Below are 22723 nucleotides of genomic sequence, written 5' to 3' on the forward strand. Positions count from 1 at the left end.
AAAGTCAACAGAAAATGTTTCAAATGGTAGATGAATTTCAAATCTTCAATGAAGAATCTTCTTCAATGAAGAATTTATGAAATATTAAAATAAAGATTGGGCTTTTGTATTGTTGTAGTGTTTAAGGGCTTTCCTAAATAAAATTATTTCACTTTGAAAATATAAAAAATTGAGGTGAATTTTAGAAAGCAGTATTTGTGAATAAAAGTTAGCCAGAGGATTAAATCATTGATATCATAATTTAACTCTTCATCCCGTTAGAAGACCAAATTTTATTCCATTAAAACTTAAAAGCAGAATAGATTTCTTGTACAAGATTGAGTTTTAACAATCTTTCTAAAAACATTAATGAAGTTGCATCTGAAAAAAGATGTGTTGTCTCAAAATCTTAACACAGGAAGTGATATTTATCTTGATTTTATTTTATTTTATTTTGCGGAAAGTCATTACAGGGAAAACGTCATACATAATTATGAAATTAATTACATTTTTTGGTGGACTGTAATAGAAAGGCTTTTGGTTCTTATTTTTGCTAGAGATATCATCATGATTTTTAAACAATTGCTTTCTTCTCAGGGTAGAGGAGACATACTCACTGTCAGTGATCCTCATGAATGTCTTTTAACATTTTTGGTCTATAATGTCACAACATCCATATTTTCTTTAAAGAAGGACATTTAGTTTCATTCTTTTTTAGTCTTTTTATTTTTCACAGTCAGGCTTTTTTTCTATTTAATATGTGCTATATGTTTGTCCTTATCTTGATCTTTGTTAGCACATTAGCTCCACTTTATATTTAACTTTTAGCTGCATAATAGAAATGTTTTTTTTTTAGTAACAGCTGAATGTGTAATCAGGTCTTTAATTAAATCGCAGGAGGAATTGCTTTTAAAACTGTTAAATTGAATGTTAGTACATTTTAATGTGCATATTTTGACAAATCACCATACAAAAGCTGCCATATTTCAAGATGACAACTTTTTATTATATGATGATATTGTATGTTTGTCGCAAACAAAAACAAAACTATCAGTTTTCAAATGTAAAATATTGAACTATTTTTTGTTTCACCCAAAATGTGTGAATACATTGAATTTTGCTCTGTATTCAACAAGTCATAGCAAAACACATTTTAGCAGCCAAATATCTCCAGAAAAATACATATATTGTAAAAAGCAGAATTTTTTAGCAGGAATGCTAAAAAGTAGCCTTTATGGTACTTTTTAGCAGCACAAATGCCTAAACTGTGTCGAAGTTGCAACACAGAGGTGTACTGTTTCAATTCTAAAATGTTTGGATGTAATCTGTACATTCAAACTTTTATGTTCACTTTGAGTACATGCTTCATAGAGCACTGTAGAGTGCACTATAAGTATTGGGACCGGGCCAATATGCACATTTAAGCTTGTAGGCAAGAGGAAGGAACCTTGTTCACAGGTCAAAGGTCACTGGTCACCAGACACTAGTCCACTATGAGTTAATACACATGTTTTGCTCTGTGGAAAGAACCAAGTTAACTCAGAGAAAAGGGGACATTTCTAGTGAACATGCAAGCTGCAAGAAAAATAAATCCCTAAACTGGAATTTTAAGCACTAACCCTGGAGCTGTGACAGTCAGTTAAAGCTTGGTGTAGTGAGGCAGATAAAAGAATATTCATTTAATGTATTGTTCTGAGCTTATTTTAAATGTTCTGAAGTTTAAATGTTTTTGTTGATGTTAATGTCCCTGTGTTCCTTGCTTGTGTCCCACCTGCTGACCCCTTCATGTTTTTGTCTCCAACAGAAAGTGGGTTTCTTTAATCAGCAGTATGCTGATCAACTGAACATGGAGGAGACAGCAACAGAGTACTTAATGAGAAACTTCAACCTGCCCTACCAGGATAGCAGGAAGTGCCTGGGACGCTTTGGTCTTGAAAGTCATGCACACACCATTCAGATCTCCAAACTCTCTGGTATGGATCTAAGCAGCTGCCACATGGCCATTTGTTTAAGAGGAGCCAATTTTAATCCCCTCTGCATTTCCTCCCAACAGGTGGCCAGAAAGCCAGAGTTGTGTTTTCAGAGTTGGCTTGTCGTCAGCCAGATGTGCTTATCTTGGTAAGAGCTGCTTCCTGTCTAGTTATCAAAGTATCAATGGCCCTATTGAAATCTACCATTAACATGTGGCCTAGTTCAAGCAGTGATGAGAAGAGAACTTAGTGAGAATCATGAGAATCTACTCTGAGTTATTAGATGAAATTCCACTCAGACGGTATTATGGGCCAAATTCACTTTGCTTCCAAAACACTTAATAAGGATATATTTATATAGTCAGGGTGCATAAAATGTAGCTGGCAGAGACTTGAACCTGTAAAACTTTATTATATTATGATAACAGAAAATCCACACAAAGTTCAGTCCTGGGGATCCTGCCCCCCGCCCCACTAGTGTATTTATTGTGTCTGTTATGTAACTTCATAAAGTGTATGATCATTTGAATCACACCTCCAGCCGATCTCAGGCCGATCCTTTTCAGTCAGAGTATTGCTTGCAAATATTGCATTTACTTGGATAACTAACAGCCAACCATGACCAGAGAATCAAAATACTGCACCAATTACGAGACATTCCTAAACAAAATAGCAGCATTTAGGAAAACACTGGAAACTTAACCTGTCTGTCACGAGAGGACCCAAATTTGGGTCCTCTCGTGACAGGGGTGTCAAACTCCAGTCCTCAAGGGCCTCTGTCCTGCAACTTTTAGATGTGCCTCTGCTGCACCACACCTGAAAAGAATAATTAGAATTAGGTCATTAGCAAGGCTCAGGAGAACCGATCTACACAGGGAGGAGGTAATTAAGCCATTTCATTCCACTGTTTTTTACCTGTGGCACATCTAAACACTGCAGGACAGCGGCCCTTGAGGACTGGAGTTTGACACCCCTGTCATTGTGAATGACAACCTGTGAACAACAGGTTAACATAACAAATACTTGAATTTTATAATTAAGAATTAACTGATGTACAAAAATATTAATTTTAATTGCATATTTTCTTTGCATTTTTAAGACATTGTAGTTAACGTATTGTAAATGTCATCTAATAAAGAAATAATTGTCATATTTTCAATTTCTTGGCAACTTTTAACATAAAGTGGAGCGCTGGTGGAGCACCCTACCACAAAGTCAGTGGGTTTTCTGGGGGAAACCCTGCATGTGACCCCCGACCTCAGCAGATGACTTAGGATGATGTGGAAGGGGCTGTAGTCAGTAGTAGAAGCTTGCCTTTATTTTGGGACATTTTGCATTTTTAGTTAATGTCCCAAAGACATCCTTAGCCTCACCACCTGAACTTATGGTGTTCACAACTGAATTAGGATTTTTTTTTTTTTTGTTGTTGTTGTAGTTCTGAATGAAGTCAAATATTATTTGTTTTTATTATTTTTTTTAGGATGAACCTACTAATAATTTGGACATTGAGTCAATAGACGCCTTATCAGAGGCCATTAATGAATACAAAGGAGGTGAGTAAAATTATTTTATTTTAAAAGCTGTGAGGACCTGGGAAAGTAAGGAGTCTCTGCATGAGAGCAGCATTAACTTATGCTGCGCCACATTGGTGCAGAATTCATACAGCAGGAACTAGACGTGTGCCGATCGATCGGCCACCGATCATAATCGGCCGATTTTCGTGAAAAAGTGTATGATCGGTAATCGCCGATCACACAAACTGATCACCTGCATCTCATTTCGCAGCCTGCCTGTGCAGCTGGTCTCCTCTTTCTTTCACACTGCGCAAACGCGCAGCAACAAATCCTAAGCGATGTCGTGTGGAACTATAACGCACTGAGTGAATGGGGAAGTTTGCGTGTTGCGGCGGAAAATTACCTCGGGGTCGGGGATGAAGCAGGTCAAAATGCATCAACACGACGAATCTAATATGGCATAAAAACAATGACGGAGTTTGGCTATGTCGAGGCTCACTGTAGTAAAAGAGACATATTGAGCGATCAGATAGCAGGTAAAGCAGCGTACAGCTACAAACACTCACCCGGATTAGCATGACGGTCAGAAAGCTAAACAAATAACCTGGAAAATTATTTAAGTCTTCGAGCTGGCGATGTAAGACGCTGGTTCTACTCTCGCTGTTGAATCGCTGCTACGCGCTACAGATTACTATCACAGACGGAGCGCCGCTTCTGCGCCACATGGTAGTGAACTCTCACACCAAACCTTAAAGCTGCAGCATCTAACTTAAAAAAAGGAATTACATACGTATTAAAACTTAAGCTGTTCTAACATGAGACAGATAATCTCTGAAAAAATAATCGATCTCCTCTGTCTCCTCCCTGTTCTGCATAATTACTCCGCTCAGTCAGAAACAGCCAATCAGAGCTAGCAATAATCAGCTAGCCGCCATGCTATCAGGAAGTTTCATTCAGCAACTCAGGATTGTTTATTGTAATGGAACCTGTATTTGCCTTTGAATGTTAAGTTTTATACTTGAATTTTTTGGCAATGTCGAGAGGTTTTATTTTGACTTTTTGCATTATTTAACCTCTTCAGAGCCTTCATGTATTTTCAGGCTTTTAAAGATAGTATTACCGAAAGCAGTACAATTTGCACAATGCCCGTTTTGTTTTTTTCTTAGAAAAAGTTATTAAAAACAAGTTTTTGTCTAAATTAAGGTGAATTCATGGTTCCTTTTTCCACATAATGTAACCGGTAGTGCTTATGATTAAAAAAAATAATTATGTGATCGGTATCGGCCCTCATGGGTGGTTGGAATCAGCAGGAAAAAAGCTGATCAGCACATCTCTAGCAGGAACCCAAACCAGGCTGAGTGCATACAAGTCAACATAATTCTTAGACGTCTGACATATCTGTTAAGTAGGGATGCTCCAATCAGGTTTTTTGCTGCCGATTCCGATACTGATCACCAATGAGGCCGATCTCTGCTGATCACTGATCTTTGCAGATCATCTGGAATTACTGTTAATTTTTTGCTTTAGGCATAAATGCTACTATGTGATCTGACAAATTTAAAAAATGATCTGGCAATAAATTAACCTAATTTAGGAATAAGACATGCAAAATACTTGCAGGCGCAATACAGGAACTATTCAGTCAAAAGGACAACTGAAAAACCTGCATCGGTAAAATAATATTTAACAGTAAGGCTCTCAGTACCATAAATTATACATGAGTCAAATAAATCTCAACACTGTCTGTATCAAATAATGTCAAGTAAAAAAGGAAACATTCATCCAAAGTCAAACGCAGGCTGCATCAAAATAAACAATCTTTCCTGATAGCATGGCTAGCTGATTAATGCTGGTTCTGATTGGTTAAGATAATCTGAGAAAAGAAAATCAAGCTCCTCCTTCCTGAGCCACTATTACCATCTGATTGGTTAAAACGAACTGATCAAAGCCAGGAGGGGTTTTAGCACTGTTGATCAAGTTATTGCACTAAATGTTCTGGTGGCATAAAAACAATTTACTCTTCCAGGAAAACCGTTTATCTGCTGTATTGGCCATGCTAACTAGCCTGAGCATCCATGGCAGTCTCTGCTGTGGTGAACCAGCTGTAGTGTAGCAGAGAGCAAGGGAGAGGGTGGGGGCAGCACATAAATGAGTATGTTTAACAGCACCAACATCCTCCAACAGACTCTGGTTGTTTCTGATGGAGCAGGACAATAGGGGGAAGGTAGAGAAGCTTGATATATTTTTTTTCAGATTAACTGAATTACTCTGATCCTGTGAGCAGCTGTGATCATCGTGAGCCATGACGCGCGACTCATCACGGAGACTCAGTGCCAGCTGTGGGTGGTGGAGGACTGCACCGTCAACCAGATCGAGGGAGACTTTGATGACTACAAGAGGGAAGTTTTGGAGGCCCTTGGAGAAACCATGGTCAATAAGGTCAATCCATGATCACTTCCAGGGCAGACCCCAAATATGGATTATTTACAATCATATACATCGGAACATTTGGAATATCAGTCATTCCTCCTGCTTCACATAAGCAGGAAGATTAAATATCTTTAACTATGACCTGTCAAAACTTAATAAAAGAATCTTCCACTTGCATTTTTGTCGTTTCATTTATTTAAAAGTTGTGAACTTCAGTAGAATGTTCAGGCATGTTGAAGTCCATGGTAGATTTTAAGCATTCTTCACAACTCTAGTGTTTTAAATAAGCTTTGTATATCTTCTTGACTTGACCCACTTTCTTGTCATCAGGCGTTATTTCTCCGTACCATTTATACCAGGGTTCACTAGGGCCGAGGAATGGTGGAGGTGATGTGAGCCCAACAGCATCATGAGTGTTGGAGTAATCCTCTCCTGAAAAATCCACATGTGGAATCTGAAAAGGAAGTAAACCTGAAAGGAGAAATATTTGGTTACGTTTTTCTTTTGTTTTCACATACTGAGTTTAAGTTGATTTTTGGAAGCTTATACTTTTCTAATGAAATTGGAGCAGAAACGTAGCTTAAAAAGTTCTGTGTAAGAAAAAAAAGCAACTTAATTACAGTAGGTTAGCTAATGTTACTTATTGAAACCCTATTATGTTCTATAAATGCATAGAAAACTGTTTCTACTTCACTTTTATTCTGTGATTGAGGCTACAACTTCATGTAATCTGCAAACTGCTGAACTTGATATATGTGAAGTTTTACAGTGTGTAACCAAGAAAAACATTCATTCAAGTCTGTTTATTTATAAAGCTGTTTCATAAGAAAATGAAAATTGATCCAATTTATAAACAGAAAAATATTGTCAAGTCGATCCAAATATCAAAATATTATTTTTAAGCATTCTATTTGGAGCTGGGGTCTAACAGCAAAATCCCATCGTGAGCCTGTGAGAAAACCAGTGACTTCACCAGAGCAGTTTTAGTTGCTCTGAATCTTTTCAGAGCTCATCAAGTAATCACATATCTGATTACTTGATGTAATCAAGTATGTAGATGATTACATACTTGATTAGCAACTATTTTTTTCAGGCATGTTAGCGAGCCCAAATGGAGCCAGGGGTTCTGGTCGACTTAATGCAGAATTCCAGAGAAGCAAAGAATTTCGTACCGTCATCTCTTGCTTTGTCGATAGCTTCATTCAGCTTTTTCTGTTGTTTCATACACACACCTGAGGAAAGGAGATCCACCAGAACAATCAGTGGCTGCTACACTTCCTAGATTAAAAGGTCAGACGATGCATTACCAGTCAGAGTGGGATCATAGACCATTCCACTGTGTGGGCTGATAAACTGCTGGAGTAATTTCACGTTCTACAAGCGAAGATAGCAGAAGTTATTCTGGTTGTGTTTGTGCTCCAACAGAAGTTATTTTCCTCAATAATGCTGGCCTAAAATTTCCATTGTAAAAAAAAAAAGATATTTAACCAATAAGAATGCAGAGAATATCATTTGAATTAGTTGAGATGAATACATCTGAAAACGTGAACACCTCCTTCACAAGTGATCCAGCAAAGAAAAAAACAGAATACAACCTGTTCTGGAATAACAATCATTCACTGAGGCTGATAAAGGTAACAGCCTCTGAATGTAGAACTGAAATATTTCACAGAACTTGTTCTAAAGCGACGGTTCACCATCCACAACTGGTTCAGTCTAAAAACAGAGCTGGAAGCTTTGACAGTGGGACATGAAAATGGATTTTCATATTACAATCGAAAATAAAACAACAAAATGGGTTTTGAAATAGAAATAAAGGAAAAAAAATATTTAAAACATAATCATGTAGATTTGCTTTCACACAGATGCTCTGGTATTTACCAGATAGTTGGTGCAACTCTAGAAAACCCCTACTGACCTCAATGGGGACAAGAGTGAGTGAGGGAGGGACAGACAGAAAACATGACATTTTGATCAAGTGTGCATCAACCTTCAGCTACCTGATGGTTGATGATAATGTTAGGGTCTCTACAAATTGGACAGGGGTTCCCACATATCTTGTCTCCTCTCTGCAAAACAAAAACAGAGTTGTAGTTATTTAAATAGCAGAGAATAAAAAAGTCAGTTCTGCAGAGAAGGAATGGTACAATGCAAGTCTTGCGTGTCTTCTGAGGTGGGATGCCTCCCTTATGGTTCCTCCTGTAGCCTGCCCACACCGCACTGCTGCCGTACCGCTCAACATACTCTGCCAAACACATGGAGCATAGTACAGCCAACAGCTGTAGCAAAGGCCAAGAATCTCGAGTTCCCTGTTGGTTGTACCATATTCTGCGACCAATACAGTCACCGTATACTGTGACCGTAGGAGGCGCTGTTGCATTTAACACTGTGCTACGCCAAAACGTAAGCTTTGCAGAGGGAGAGGGCGAACAAAAGCAAAAGGAAAAATGTAGCGAAAAAAAACCTAAAAAAAGAACAAAAATTAACATTTGACCACTAATATTATGACTATTATATAATGTTCTACTTTCAGAAAAACATAATGAATACTTGAATATTAGAGTTTTATTTTACTATAATAGTTTATTCACACACACACACACACACACACACACACACACACACACACACACACACACACCCTGCTTAAAATGCAACAATCCCTCCTACGGTCACAATATACGGTGGTCACATAATATGGTGTAACACCGGTACCTTCGCTGTCCAGGTAAACCCAGGGTGTTTGTTTGTACCGATCCGCAGTCTGTGCCGCATGGACCTCAACCTCCTGCCAACATGGTGCTGAACTCCCGAACTGCTGTGTGAGGAGAGCAGAGAGGGGGTTCGGCTTCACCGCAGGCAGCCTCTGCAGGCAGGACTGAATGAGACAGAAATCACATCAGAAACGCGTCCATCTGACCCGCAGTGAAACCATCATGACCATGTTGACGGGACACTAACGTATCATACCCGATATCGATGAAACTGGAATGAAGCTGAAATCAATTCACGAGAAAATATCCTGGATATGTTCAATACGTACGCGGCCATTTTGTCTTCACATGGGATGTAAGGTGAAAGGTCTTCTTCTTCTTCTTCTTCTTCTTCTTCTTCTTGTCGGTTTACTGGCGGTTGGCAATAAACTGTTAGTAGCATTACCGCCACTTACTGGTATGGAGTGTGGTTCGTGATGGTCTATTATCCATATACAGTACTCTACCATAAATTCTACCTAAACATACGTAAAAACACATACGTGCTTATCCACAACTTTGTATACAATTCTTCTATATTATGCACACATTCTCAAACACACCTACTATAATCAAATTCTATGAAATAATTTAGTTTTCTTCATAAATTGCATAATTATTTGCATATGTTTACTCCCCAAATTCTTCCTCAAAATATCTAATAAATTAACCTTTTCCTTAATACTTTCAAACTCTCTCTTCATATATCTTCTCTCTTTTTCATATTTATGACATTCTAATATAACATGCTCTATAGTTTCTTATTTCTCACAGTAATCACATTTGCCAGTTTAGTACTTTTGAATTTTAAAAAGTGTATAATTAAGCCCTGTAAGTCCAAATCTTAACCTTGCTATTACTCTTTCCTCTTTTCTATTTCTTCTTCCATTTCTTCTTACTCCTACAATCTCCTGAATTTTATAAAACCATCTTCCTGTTTTATCTTCATCCCTCCTTTTTTGCCATACTTTCATCAGTTTCTCTTTAACAATACTCTTTCCTTCAGATTTACTTGTTTTAACTGTAAAGCTAATAGGATTCTGAATTGCCATTTTATCTGCCCTCTCGTTTCCTTCTATTCCAATATGTGCTGGAACCCACACAAATATAACTATCAAACCCATGTTTTGTATTCTGAATAATGTATGAAATATTTCTAATAAAATGTCCATCCTACTATCTGTTTGATTATATTTTAAACTTAATGCAGAGCTTGAATCTGAATATATTATTGTTTTTAATGGTTTTATGTCTTCTACCCATTGTAAAGCTAATAATATTGCCAACATTTCTCCTGTGTATACTGATAATCCATCTGTAATTCGTTTTCCTTTTGTTATACAAACGCTATTCCTATTTTCCCAGTTGTTTTTGATGCATCTGTATAAATGTGAATATATTGATAATAATTATTTAAATATAATTGCACTGAATAACTATCTACAATGTATGATTTATCTTGTTTCTTTTCCATTATTGACATTATCTACTGTTGCTTCTGGTAGAATCCAGGGTGGTATAATTGATATTGGTGTTGTTTGACTAATTTCTAAACTATTCATTTTAAATTCTTTTATTTTCTTTTCAATTGTCCATCCAAAACTCCTCATTTCTTTTTCTTTTTCCCAACATGGATTTAAAATTTCCAGAGTTGAATGATCAAAGTTATTGCCTTGCAAATTTAACCAATAATTGATTTCTAATTTTTCATGATTAGGTATCAATAAAGTATTTTTATTTGAACTGAATTGAATTACAGAGGCAGAAAGCTATAGAAAAAATATGGAAAGCTGTATGTGAAAAGTTATTGAAAAATAACTACATTGTTTTGTGCCTATGCTGCAGCTTAATATGATTATGTATGTCAGCTAATATTGATATAAATATTCATGACTATTCATTGACGTGTCCTTATTCATTTAACTGAGTGTACAAGTGGAACCATGCAACATGGCTTCTATGTTTGTTCTCAGACCTATAACCAGTACATTAATATTTCAAAGGTTTTCTATGTTTTTTCTAAGCAGCCCAAATATGAGGAAGACCATCGTCTTCCTCACTCTTATTGTGTTTTTCAGCTGCTGCTCTGCAAAGCTGACTGACGAGAACTACAGTAAAACTGGCTTCGTTATACACCACAACAGGAGAAAGGCATCAAGAAACCAAAGTGACACCAACCAGAGTCAAACTTGGGTTACCCCAACTCCAACTATTTCCCTGGTTTATAGAGTACCAGGCTTAACCTCATGGATGCTGTTCTTTAATGGACAATAGAATTTTGTTCAGTCAGCCAAAAATGAGTCAAATATGTTTATATTTCTTACCTGTTTTCCTAAATAAATTGCAATATTAATGTCATGTTGTAAATTCTAAGTTTGTGTACACACCTTTTTGAAATATGGTAATGTAAAATAATTTTGAACAACATAATATCCATCGTCTGCCAACAAAATTGTGTGTTTAAGACAACAATAGATGATTATGTGTGGGAGAATTTAAGCTGGAACTGAACTGGAAACGGGATTATGCCATCTAACACTGTGACATTGGAATGATTTAAAGAGCAGTTGTGAAATAAAATAAAGCTCCTTAAAAGATATCATGTTGAATATTTTGCAAATGTTGTTTAGAGAAAGGTTTATGAGCTTAATGTTTAAACAGCCGGTGTCCGTAAATATTCATCTATCAGTAATCTGTTGAGCAGGGATCAGTCCTGAAAACAGAGAATATTCAGAAATTTTCACTGGGGACTGCTAAACATTTGAATTTAGATGGAATTTGAAACATATTTTTAAAACCTGGAACCTCTAAAAGAAGAGAAGAATGACATTTTATGATCTATTTTATGAGCCATAGATCTGAATCAGAAAGTACAGAGCTTCTGCAAAAACCCCAGCTGCCTCTAAGACCTTTCCTGATGGGGTCTCAGGTTACTTAAATTATACCCAGTTTAAAATTAAAGCTGCAATTATCACCACAAAGTTTATTCTGCAAAGGCAGAAGCAGAACAGAAAATATGGAATGTTTTCCCATGTTATAGGGATAGGTTAATGCTAACTAGCTAGTTAGCAGTGGAGATTATTTCACTAAAAACAAGACCTTTTTCCTATGTTATAATTAAAATAAGTTGCTCGTGGAACCAGCAAGTAAGCAGCATAGGCTAACTAGCTAGTTTCACTGGCATATTATTTTACTTATAACAAGACAGATATTTTAGATGTTATAAGTGAAATAATCTGCAGATAAATGGGTAAATATCTGAATGTAATGTGAAGCTCTTTGGGGTCATAAAAAGTCTGCCAAAAGTCTTGGTGCTATTGAAATAAAGTGTAGAAGCAAAAAAAAATGCAGGTAACCCCAAAATGTTTAGTTTTTCCTTAGCTCTTATCTTAATTTGCCTATAAATCCCATTTTACCAACAGAGTATCGTATTACAAGCACAGTAGAGTTTAAAGAAAATATATAGTTTAGGTGTTGTTAAGAAAGTGCTTAGATATAATTACTTGATAACTGAAAAAATATTGGGTAAAAATAAACTAGTAATCGCTATGCTCGACACTATAAATTACATTAAAATCAGTTATATTTTCTCAATTGTACATAAAAATGTATTATGATATAACTAGGAATCTCCTAGGACCTTGGTGCTGTGTTGAAATCCTCTGGGGAAATCCGGACCATGAATGCCTCCCCAATATGGCAGCTTTCATTGACGTTCGACGCTTTTACCTCTAATACGCATGAATGTGACCACCAAACCAGTCGCCATTTTAAAAAGAATGTGAAATTAAATTTCTGTATAAAATAATGATTATAACCTTTATTTAATCATCAGAATATCATAGTAGTTTAATTATGTACAGAGAGATTCAAGATAAACGAACTTCAGTATTAACTTTTGAGCCTTTTAGAAGATTTTTTTTTCGAACATGTGAGATTCGCCATTACGTCCTTGAGCAAAGAAGCAAGGTCGGTTTTCCACCATTTTGTTTGTGCTAATATGGACAAAAACATTGGTCATGACGTCAAAAACGTCATGCAGTATAAAAGCTAAGTCCCTCCTTTCCGAGCTCATTCGCGGATTTGGTCAAAGGTAAGTAAAGGCAGTAAAATTTGGGGCGCGATAAGACACCAGTGATTTTTAAATGCGAAAAATACTACTAAGGATAATAAAGTCCCTTAATATTATCAAGGACGGGGGTGTTTAACAGTCAGTTGAATGTGAATTTGTGGTTTTTGTGTATTTCTGCAGGTTTGAAATTGCTTTGCCGAAGACTGAGCCGTCGAGGACTTCAAACAGCTCTTCTCAATTTCATTTTTTTCCCTTCAAGTAATGGACATTTGATTACTATTTTTGCCTCCAGTTGGTCAAGAAGAAAAGGCTAGCGTTTAGCTAGCACAGCCCAGTCCATAAGAAGTCTTTCTGATGATAATTAAAACCATGAAGGTTGACGACATATAAATGAATTATGAGCTATAAGTGCTTGAAAAAGTACATCATAATATAGCCGAGACGCTGAGGATCTATAGTATCAATAGTAAGTTCATTTTTGAAGTTAAATCGACATTACTCCATTGAAATTGTTGTAGGTTACGGCTAGCTATCGGTAGCGAGCTAACAGAGCTCGTATAATAGTTTGGCTCTGGGCAAATATATTCTAGTATGAGCTCACACGCCAAAGAGGACGGGCGCGCATTGCCCCGTTCCTTTGTGTGTGAGACAGGATGGACAAATTGTTAAAATAAAAAGCTTAAGCAGGATAATGGTAGCATTTTCATAAGCAATCTGTTTATAAAGATTGCCCTAAGGATAGAAAGGAAATACATCATTCGGAAATTTTATGTGGAAAAATGCGTTTCATAGAGGTTCTTTCAAGGATCGCAAATCTACCGCAATCTGCACATAAAGATTGCGGTAGTATTGGGGTTACGGACACAATATGAAGCCCATTTGTTTTGTCGATAAATATAGGACAAGGACACTGAGCGTGTAGACGGCAATCTGTGGATAAAGATTGCAGGATGGTGGCCCAGCCTTACATCGAAGCACAAACATTGTGGATTGGCCTTTATTTGCTTTCCGTCCTCGGACAACTCGGCGCTATCTTTCCGGATGAAGATTTTTTTATGTTTTTTTTCTAATGTTTTCGGAACGAGCATAGACTGTGATCTAGTTCGTTGGTCACGCTGGTGTATACGTCTGATATCGGCCATCACGGTGTTTGCGACACCCATTGTATGAGGGACTGAATGTACCTAGGAAGTGGTTAAGTAGGGGTGGGACTCAGCTGAAGTCAGACTGCAGTTCCCTCCCCCTAGTTGAGAAGTGGTGATGCAGGCTTGTAGGCTGCCTCTGTTGGGACAAATCAGCACACCCTTTTATGGGATAGGGTGGTTGTGAAATAGGATTTGCTTAGTGTAGTTATTGTGCTCAAGAAAAAAATCTTTTCTTCCTTGGTAGCTTGATTTTCTAGCAGACATTATGTGGCATGTTGCTCACTAAATCCACTCTGATGATTTGAATATGTGTAGTAACACCATGATGTGACCCATAACATTTCCCCCACCTAAATTAGGGTCATGTTTTCTATTTTAATAACTATGTATTTGTGTAACTATTGTGACATTTACAGGGTGTCAGGTATTTGCAGTGTTGTGGAGGTGTGAGACAATATAAAACTTCTACTACAACTGTTACACGGGTAAGATCTGATGAATCTGACATCATTTCAACTTGTTTCCTGCAGAACTACGGCTTCTGCACTTGAATAGACACTGGCACAAAAACAGTTTGATTATTAATAATCAGAGATAAATGCATGCTTTTAAAGCATCACCTGCATAATGTCTTTAAAATGATTTAACAAGGTCAAATAATGGAAAATGTAATCATAAACTTGTTATTCAAGCGTTCACTTGTGCCATTTAGGCCTTTGCCAAGTTATTTGACAGTATAAGTCAAACAATAGCTACTTTCTGTTTCTTTTTTTTTTAAAGGCAACATATAATGGTAAAGAAAATCTAAAAGTAACAATGTACATTTGTGTCCAATACTACTTATATCCCTTTCAAATTTAGATGTTTAATTATTTTTATTCACCCAAGAAGAAGAGAGAATAGATGTTGTAGGAGATGAGATGGATATTGCTCAAAAGGTGAAGGAAAAAATGTAAAATGAGTATAAATTTTCCATAAAAATAATTTGCATTTCTTGTAAATTTTAACAAAAATATTTATAACATCAATTATTGGAAAACATTTTTTGACATCATAGTAATCAACCTCTTGCAAATTGCTAACCTGCTTTTTGCATTTTTCCTACTATGGTTATGACTTACACTTTAAGAGCTCCAGATCTCTGAGGCTGGTAAGCCTCTTGGTCGTCACCGTAATATTAAATTCCCGTCACAGATTGTCAGTGGGATTCAAGTCAGGATTGGCTGGACCACTCCAAAAAGTTACAATTATTTCAGACTAGAAGAAACAAAGTGCAAAATGAAATCTGCCTGGGGTAAGAATAGTTTGGGCCTTATCTGATGATTGTGACAAATACCCTTTCCCCTATTTCTAACACATTTAACTGTAAGGCACTGTTGTGTAGTATTAATGAAACATTCCCCCTGATCACACAGTGAAAGGTGTAAGTTTTTAAGACTTCTACATTTTCCGACCACTTTAGAATTAATACTAGCAAATCAAAATTTTGTAACTCAGTGCCGTTTCTCTTGTCATCAGAATCTTTGCCTGTTGGACTGATGACCCAGCCTGCTCCCTGCAGGCCTGAGTATCTGTCAGACCAGTGGTCAACAGAGAAAGATGTTTTATTTCATCCTCGGGCTTAGAAAATGTTAATTAATGTAGTGTATTATTTCTTGATAATTTTTATCAACAAACAAAGCTAAGAAAAATTATTTTATGAAAATAAGTTGGAAAGTGTGTCCAAATTTTTTTCTTTGTGTAACATAGAGTGAAAATAGAGTTGTGTTTCTTCAGCCAAAATAAACAAAAATGAGATCAATAAAATTTATTTTTGTTGGATGTGCTTCATGGATCAATTTTATGAACACTGTCTCTCACTTTGTATTTTTAACCTAAACTGGAATAAATATGTTGTCTCACACACACAATATACACTGTATGGGATTATGTTTATTCTTGTGAGCAAATTTGTGGGAGGAGAGATTGTGTGGTACTTTGAACTCATATTCCTGTTAGACTGGTTTCAGTTGAGTGCAGGGAACAACTCTATATGCCTTGAGTATGAGGCAAAACTACCAGTGCTTGTCAGAGCAGTAGTGTAAGTTTCTGGAATATCAGATCTCTATATGTGGATTCCTCAACCCCTGGAACCTGTTAAACCAGAGAAATGATGAGTTAAGATGTTCAGTGTTCTGAAAGATGTAGGGCACTTCTACACTAATGTTGCTGTTATTGTCTGACCTTTGAACCAATGAAGACAAGTTGGTGTAGTCAGACAGCCTTTCACAGGAGTACCAGTTACATGTACTGTAGAAGGCTCTGCATTCTAATTGATGCAGAGATGTCATTCTAACCTTGTTGGTCCAAATTCACTTTAGTTGAAGTTGTTTTGAAGTCCTTGTGGTGGAAGAGCACAAAGCATTTTGCCATTCATGGTCTTAGAAAACAGTCTGTGTCTTGGCTTTGTTTTAGTTTGACAGACATAATGGAGCCCAGAACCATGTGTGTGTGAAAAATGTAACATTTACTGCTTTTGACTTGTTGGTGTGTGTATTCATAGAGCGGTGTGTGTTTCAGACATGGCGAAGGGACCAGTTGACCCCAGGGAGATTCTGAAAGGCGTTGAAGCCCTGCTGGGAAAGGATGGTGAGCTGCGCAGTCTTGAGGGAGTCCCGAAGGTGTTTAGGTGAGAAGTTCAAGTCTGATGAACCTCTGTGCCCCCTGCTCTTCCATTGTTAATAAATGTGCCAACATAGTTTTGCTTGTTTTCTTTTCCTTGCAGCTTGATGAAAGCTTCTACTAAGATGGTCAGTAGGTGTATGTACCTCAACGTGCTGCTGCAGACGAAATCTCATGATATTCTTAACAGGTGGGACTTCTACATGCCATATCAATCCTGCAATATATAGTGTTCCATTTAACTCCTAGTCCCTGAGCTACAGATATATTTCCTTTATCTCAAAAGATCTAAATGTGTTCAGTTTTCTGTTGGTGTATAAATGTGTTAGTACAAATGGATCCTGATGTAAACCACAGCTGAGATTGACTCTGTTGTAGTCTTCATTAAATCAGCAGTTCCTTCACACAGGTTCATCAGAGTTGGTGGCTACAGGCTGCTCAATTCCTGGCTTACCTACTCAAAAACCACCAACAACAGCCCTCTGCTTCAGCTCATCCTGCTCACACTGCAGAAGCTGCCCCTTAAAGTAGACCATCTCAAACAGGTAATGCCTTTATTTTTCCGGAGTACACATGTAGTCACATGTCCAGCTACTTTTAGTAATCCTGTTGTCTTTCATTGTTTTCCCAGAACAACACAGCAAAACTTGTAAAGCAGCTGAGCAAAAGTGCAGAAACAGAAGGTCAGTTTACTTCACTTTAAGATAAATTAAAGCTAATTTGTGTTGCAGCGCTAACATGGACTCTTTGTTTTTAGAATTGAGAAAGTTGGCAGCTGTTTTGGTAGACGGTTGGATGGCAACAATTCGTTCTCAAAGTGTCTCAAGCAGCAGCAGTTCCCCTGCTGGTACAGACTTACTTATCTTTCACTCTTCTACAGACTGTAAAGTCTACCATTTTAACACACTGCTGTTTGTCTTTAAGATAAAAAAAAGAAGAAGGAAGAGAGCAAGATGGCAGTGAGGGATGTGAAGGAAAAGAGTGGAGATGAGGGGAGGAAGAAGGAAAAATCCAAAGCTCATGCACCCAGCCATACAAAGATTCGCTCCATAGGTATGCTTGACTTCAGCAACAATGATCCTGTGGGTTATACAGTATATGCTCTATATTTGTGTATGTATAATGTCTGTACTGCATAGGTCTGGAGATGGAGGCTTCCAACCCAACTCCTCCTAAAAAGACATCCTCTGCACCACAGCTGGGTGAGAAATACATCATAAAGCCCCCGTTACTCAAGAGGCCGAGGTAAGGCCAGTTTTCTAGCTTTTTTTTTAAAACAGTGCTGCCCTGTGTTGTGATAATGAATCTAGTTCAGTCTGCCAAATTGAGCACTAAATGTTTTTTTCCAGTAGTTCTGGTCCTTCAGATGCTCCACCTCTTGAGAAAAAATACAAACCTCTCAATACCCCTTCAAATGCAACCAAAGAGATCAAAGTGAAGATAATTCCAGCACCACGTAAGCTTATTCACAGAAAAACAAAGCAGCTTTGTGTTCCTAGCTGATGGAATAACAGTGTTGATATGGGCTGTTTTTTTTCCCCTCATTGCAGCAATGGAAGCTACAGGCTTTCTGGATGCCCTGAACTCGGCCCCAGTGCCTGAGATTAAGATCAAAAAGAAGAAACCACCTGGTGCTTCTATTCCTGCTAACACCAAAGCTGTCTCACCAACATCAACCAAGGTACTGACTGCGTTTATGGGACTCTAACAGGAGTCTTAATGTTGTTAAGGTGGTCACGTTACACTAGTGATGTTTCGCCACATTATTAACGCTACTCTATTGATGCTACATTACTGAATCTACACTGGTCAAGCCACACTACAGTGATGCTATGTTACACCATCACTGTAACATACAGTTACATCACTGTATCTCTGTACACTAATGATAGTGTAGTATAGTATATATGTATAGTGTATCATTTGTGTAGTGATACATTAGTAATGTAGCATCATCAACATAGCACAATATGCTATGCTAATGGTGCTAATCATTAGCGTAATGATGGTACACTTTTAGTGCTACAGTACTGATGCTACACTCTGGATTCCACACTAATGGTCCTACTATGCCTGTCGCAATGAACAATAATTCAATAAATCGCATAATAAATGGAAACAAGCTCAAAAAATTTCCATGATAGATCATTTTTCTCCTGTCTTTATCTTTCTACTGAAGACAGGATGACAAAAGGTTTCACTCTAGTGCATTGGTTTCTTCTAACTTCCTTTTTCAAGGGCAATTTTGTTTTTTTAAAGACTTATTACATGAACAAGCTCATTCAAGTGTGATTGTAGTTGTTTTTTATTTAATGGAAGCACCAGAATTGTGAAATTAGCAGAATATTAACAAATATTTGCGCAGATTTGTGATGTAGTCACAGCAGTCTGTCGGTGTCTGCCACAGCAAGAGCTAGTCCCCCCCAGCTCATTATTTGGACTGAACTTAAATGTTTTAAACTATAAAACTGCTTTTAACCATACCTTTTCTGTCCTCAGACAAACCCATTTGACAGCAAACCAGCTGGTTATTCTCCATCTTCAGCTAGACCTGCATCCCCAGAAACCTCTGCTTCCTCGATTGCTGCTGATGAAAACCAGGAGCCAGAGCAACCTTTGACCCCAATTCCTGCTGAGGATCCAGACACTGCTGACAATAGTACGGTCCAAAGACTTGTAACTCTAAGAATCTGTCCTACATCTCACTGCATTGTACAAGAATCTACTTTTTAATCTGAAACAATTACTGTATTGTCACAAACCTAAATAGTGTGTTGCAGTCTGAGCCTAACCTGTTAGTGAAACACTGGAGGAGTAGACGGCTAACCAGCTAAATGCTACTGACAGATAAGTATGACTTTGCACAGTAAACCAATGTCTGTTCCTGTGTGCTTCAGCTGAGAAGCCCAACGCCTTGGCAGAACCGCGTGCAGACGAGGAGAGCCTGACCAAGAAGGGGAAAAAGAAAAAAACTGTCCACTGGGCCGAGGAAGAGCAGCTCAAGCACTACTTCTATTTTGATTTGGATGAGACAGAGAGAGGTATGTGTGAACTAATAGACATACTTTTTGCTGAGGAAACTAATCGGGATCACAAAGTAAATCTGCAAAAAAACAACAAAACAAAAAAAAAACATATGTTTGTATAAAATATAGTGCAAAAGAAGGAATTTGTTGTCCCTTCCACTACCTCTAACATTTAATTTAATTTACAGTCAATGTCAACAAGATCAAAGATTTTGGTGAAGCTGCCAAGCGGGAGCTTATGATGGACAGGCAAACGTTTGAGATGGCTCGTCGGCTTTCACATGACACCATGGAAGAAAGGGTCCCCTGGACACAACCCAGGCTCCTGACGCTGGCGGGCAGCTTGGTGACCCCAGGGGCCAACAGCACAGAGAAACACACCCAGAGAGAGCGTGAGATGGGCATCCTACAGGAAATCTTCCTCAGTAAAGAGAGGTAACTGTGCATATTAAGCAGAAGTCTGCACTATGCTTGTAATGGTGGAAGCAGCTTTGAGTGTTTTCATCTTAACCTGTTGTGTTCCTCAGTGTACCTGACAGCCCTCATGAACCAGACCCAGAGCCATATGAACCCATGCCCCCCTGTCTCATTCCTCTGGATGAGGTTAGTACACAGAACCACAAACACTCAGTCATTACTGTGATGTCTTATGCGGTCTACTAAGCTGTCTATGTGTTGTTCCCTACAGGACTCGTCTATGATAGATGAGGACTACGGTGAGCCTGCAGACGCCGCCTCCCAGCAGGCCCAGGGTGAGAGTTCCAAGCTGCCGCCGGTCCTGGCCAACCTCATGGTCAACCTGAGCAGCAGCTCCCGGAGCCCCCAGGCCTCCAGTGCCACAAGCAACCCTGCAGCTCCAGTGGTCAACGTACAGGAGCTGCTCTCATCCATCATGGTACTGATGAGATTTGAACAACAGACACTCTTTTTTTAAGCACGGTTTCTAGTGCTCTCAAAGAATACACACACACAGATCTTGTCCAGCTAGCTAATACCTGTTTTGTGTCATCAGGGAGCTTCTGGTGGTCAGTCTACTGAAGAGCTGATAAAGCAGCCAGACTTCTCCGATAAGATCAAGCAACTGCTGGGTTCCCTGCAGCAGAGCCAGATCCAAACGCAGGGAGGACCACCTCCAGGTAAACACATGTCCTGATCCATCATGCACCTTCCCTCCAGAACACACACTAATGTCTTCTTCCTGCTCAGTCAACTTGGGGCTGCTAGGACATGGCCCAGGCATGAACAACATGACCAACATGCACATGCAAGGGCCCATGAATGGTGGATACCCACCCAACAGCTCACCTGGGGGTCCTCGCTTCAACCATCCCCCTCCACCTCACAACCATGGGCCGCCCTTCAATAACCCTGGAGGCCCTCGCATGATGGGGCCCCGGCCTGGACAGGGCAGAGGAGAGAACGGGAACTACTGGGGAGAGGACTCCATGAGAGGAGGACCACACAGAGGAGGACATTTCCACCGAGGAGGCCGGGGTCGCGGTGGAGATCTGGGTTTCAGAGGCAGGGGCCGTGGAGGGCCCAGAGGAGGACACAACAACATGAATGGTACGTGAGCTAAAATCATGGATTCTGAGAATATTACATCTACTTATTCAACATACAAATTGAACTGGAGAGTTTTAAGCCAACCAAAATTGCTTAACCAGCTTATGCCACTATGTAACGGTCTTTACTTGTTACAGATATGTCCAAAAGGCCGGTATGTCGTCACTTCATGATGAAGGGAAGTTGCAGATATGAAAGTAATTGTGCTTTCTACCACCCTGGTGTGAACGGCCCACCTCTACCACCCAACTACCCTGCTAACCAACACAATCAGCATGCACAGCATGGCCACTAGGGGACACTGTCACTCCCCATGTCGTCTACATCCACAGCGGCAGACTGACTGCAGTTATGCTGATGAATCACTGAGATCTGACTCTGCAGACAGACGCTTTGAGACTACAGCAAATAGAATTTGTGCAACATGATCAGAGATGGGACACGAGTGTATTTGTTGTGATTTTGTTTTATTGTTTTCCTTGATCTGTGAGACTGAGAAAAGACCTGACCACTATATTTCAGTTGCTGCAGCTATTTATTGGCTCACTTTGCTCTGTGCTTTATGCCGTGAATATCATTGACCAAAATATTTTTTCAGAATTTTTTTTAGAACAAAACATCCCTCTTAATTTGGCTTTGGAGTTTGTGCCAAATATTATGCTGCTGTAGGATTTTTTTTCAGTTAATCCCATCCCCAGTGTAGTTTGGACCAAGGATATTCACTGATGAAGGTTAGTGAAACAGAACGCAGTCAGATTGTACTGGGCCAGCAGCTCTAAATTTTTTTCTAATCCAACAAAGCAGGTCCAGCTTTTTTCAATTTTTATTTTTTCTGTCGCTAATATGAAATGCTAGCAGATGCTAAAAAAGCTGAGCAGTGTGCTACATGGACATTTTCTGCATGCACTCCCCTGTATTTTTGGGTCTAAAGTGACAATCTTGGCATAACTGTGGTCATTATTGTTGAGCTACTCCTTGTAACTTCTGTACTCTCATGTAAACCCAGAAAGGGTTTGTGTTGTCAGTGTTAGAGATGATGTATCCGTCTGTGGGTCACATATAACAAGTGTTTTCTGTGAAAACAATGATTTTTTTTTTTTTTGTCTCTTGTGGGACTTTGCGAATGTAATGTTAAACGTTGCTCCCTCCAAACATTTTTGTTTATTTTTTGATACATTCTTGGCCTTCGAACCTGTGTGAAATGTCTTCATTTTTATTGTTTGAACAAAATCTCTGTATGAATACAGAACGCATGCACACACACACACACACACACACACACACACACACACACACACACACACACACACACACACACACACACACACACACACACACACACACACATATATATATATATATATAAAACCTCAGATTATAGACTGTTAAAACTAGAAACATGTTGGTGTCTTCCATCTTTTTGTTTGTATTTATGTGTTTTAAGTTTTACAAAGATAAACCTTGCCATATGTAATTTATAAAAGCTGAAACACTTAATTTTGAAGCCTCATCTGGGGTTAAATTGGTTAGTGTGACCAATGGCCAGTATTCCACAAAATATAAAGCTCAAAATATGGAACTAGAGGCTCTAAATATAACTTGTACTT

At 38.5% G+C, this 22723-nt stretch overlaps 3 protein-coding genes across 7 annotated transcripts in view; 2 read left to right on the top strand and 1 right to left on the bottom strand.

The window, feature by feature from the left end:
- Positions 1-6070, top strand: part of abcf1 (ATP binding cassette subfamily F member 1) — a 27091-nt gene extending 21021 nt beyond the window's left edge. For all 4 annotated transcript variants that reach the window (XM_014969614.2, XM_014969615.2, XM_014969617.2 and 1 more), the window contains 4 exons: positions 1784-1952; positions 2033-2097; positions 3430-3502; positions 5748-6070. In XM_014969614.2, coding sequence (XP_014825100.2) covers positions 1784-1952; positions 2033-2097; positions 3430-3502; positions 5748-5914 — 474 coding nt within the window. In that variant the 3' untranslated portion in view covers positions 5915-6070. The remainder of the gene's footprint in view (positions 1-1783; positions 1953-2032; positions 2098-3429; positions 3503-5747) is intronic.
- Positions 6066-9022, bottom strand: mrps18b (mitochondrial ribosomal protein S18B). The gene is made up of 7 exons (XM_014969621.2): positions 8864-9022; positions 8609-8771; positions 8041-8138; positions 7894-7962; positions 7201-7267; positions 7066-7125; positions 6066-6364 (listed from the first exon to the last, which is right to left on the bottom strand). The coding sequence occupies exons 1-7, from the start codon at positions 8942-8944 to the stop codon at positions 6165-6167; spliced, it is 738 nt and encodes a 245-aa protein (XP_014825107.2). The 5' UTR covers positions 8945-9022; the 3' UTR covers positions 6066-6164.
- Positions 9023-12680: 3658 nt separating this feature from the next.
- On the top strand, positions 12681-22307 carry ppp1r10 (protein phosphatase 1, regulatory subunit 10). 2 transcript variants are annotated; one of them, XM_014969622.2, is made up of 19 exons: positions 12681-12739; positions 12899-13184; positions 16423-16531; positions 16628-16714; positions 16934-17069; positions 17156-17207; positions 17282-17371; positions 17449-17577; positions 17664-17769; positions 17874-17980; positions 18075-18205; positions 19024-19183; positions 19422-19565; positions 19739-19985; positions 20078-20153; positions 20239-20445; positions 20563-20686; positions 20757-21116; positions 21254-22307. In XM_014969622.2, exons 3-19 carry the CDS (start codon positions 16425-16427, stop codon positions 21409-21411), a joined length of 2421 nt encoding a protein of 806 aa, XP_014825108.1. In that variant the 5' UTR covers positions 12681-12739; positions 12899-13184; positions 16423-16424; the 3' UTR covers positions 21412-22307. The 2 variants fall into 2 exon arrangements, with proteins under 2 accessions (XP_014825108.1, XP_014825109.1); XM_014969623.2 differs by lacking the exon at positions 12681-12739 and having other exon boundaries at positions 12746-13184; positions 17877-17980.
- Positions 22308-22723: the final 416 nt, after the last annotated feature.

This window comes from Poecilia mexicana, unplaced genomic scaffold, assembly GCF_051168715.1.
Source record: "Poecilia mexicana isolate PSO_F unplaced genomic scaffold, ASM5116871v1 scaffold_11, whole genome shotgun sequence".
NCBI classification, from domain to species: Eukaryota; Metazoa; Chordata; class Actinopteri; order Cyprinodontiformes; family Poeciliidae; genus Poecilia; species Poecilia mexicana.

Bases quoted from the DNA above. Each gene is read 5' to 3' on its own strand.
- ppp1r10 (XM_014969622.2), top strand. From the start codon at position 16,425: ATGGCGAAGGGACCAGTTGACCCCAGGGAGATTCTGAAAGGCGTTGAA. The intron at 17,981-18,074 runs GTAAGCTTATTC...CCCTCATTGCAG, and splicing joins GAAGATAATTCCAGCACCAC to CAATGGAAGCTACAGGCTTT. The intron at 19,184-19,421 runs GTACGGTCCAAA...TGTGTGCTTCAG, and splicing joins TCCAGACACTGCTGACAATA to CTGAGAAGCCCAACGCCTTG.
- mrps18b (XM_014969621.2), bottom strand. From the start codon at position 8,944: ATGGCCGCGTACGTATTGAACATATCCAGGATATTTTCTCGTGAATTG. The intron at 8,139-8,608 runs GTACCGGTGTTA...TGTGTTTGGCAG, and splicing joins GGTTTACCTGGACAGCGAAG to AGTATGTTGAGCGGTACGGC. The intron at 7,126-7,200 runs GTAATGCATCGT...TCCTTTCCTCAG, and splicing joins CTATGATCCCACTCTGACTG to GTGTGTGTATGAAACAACAG.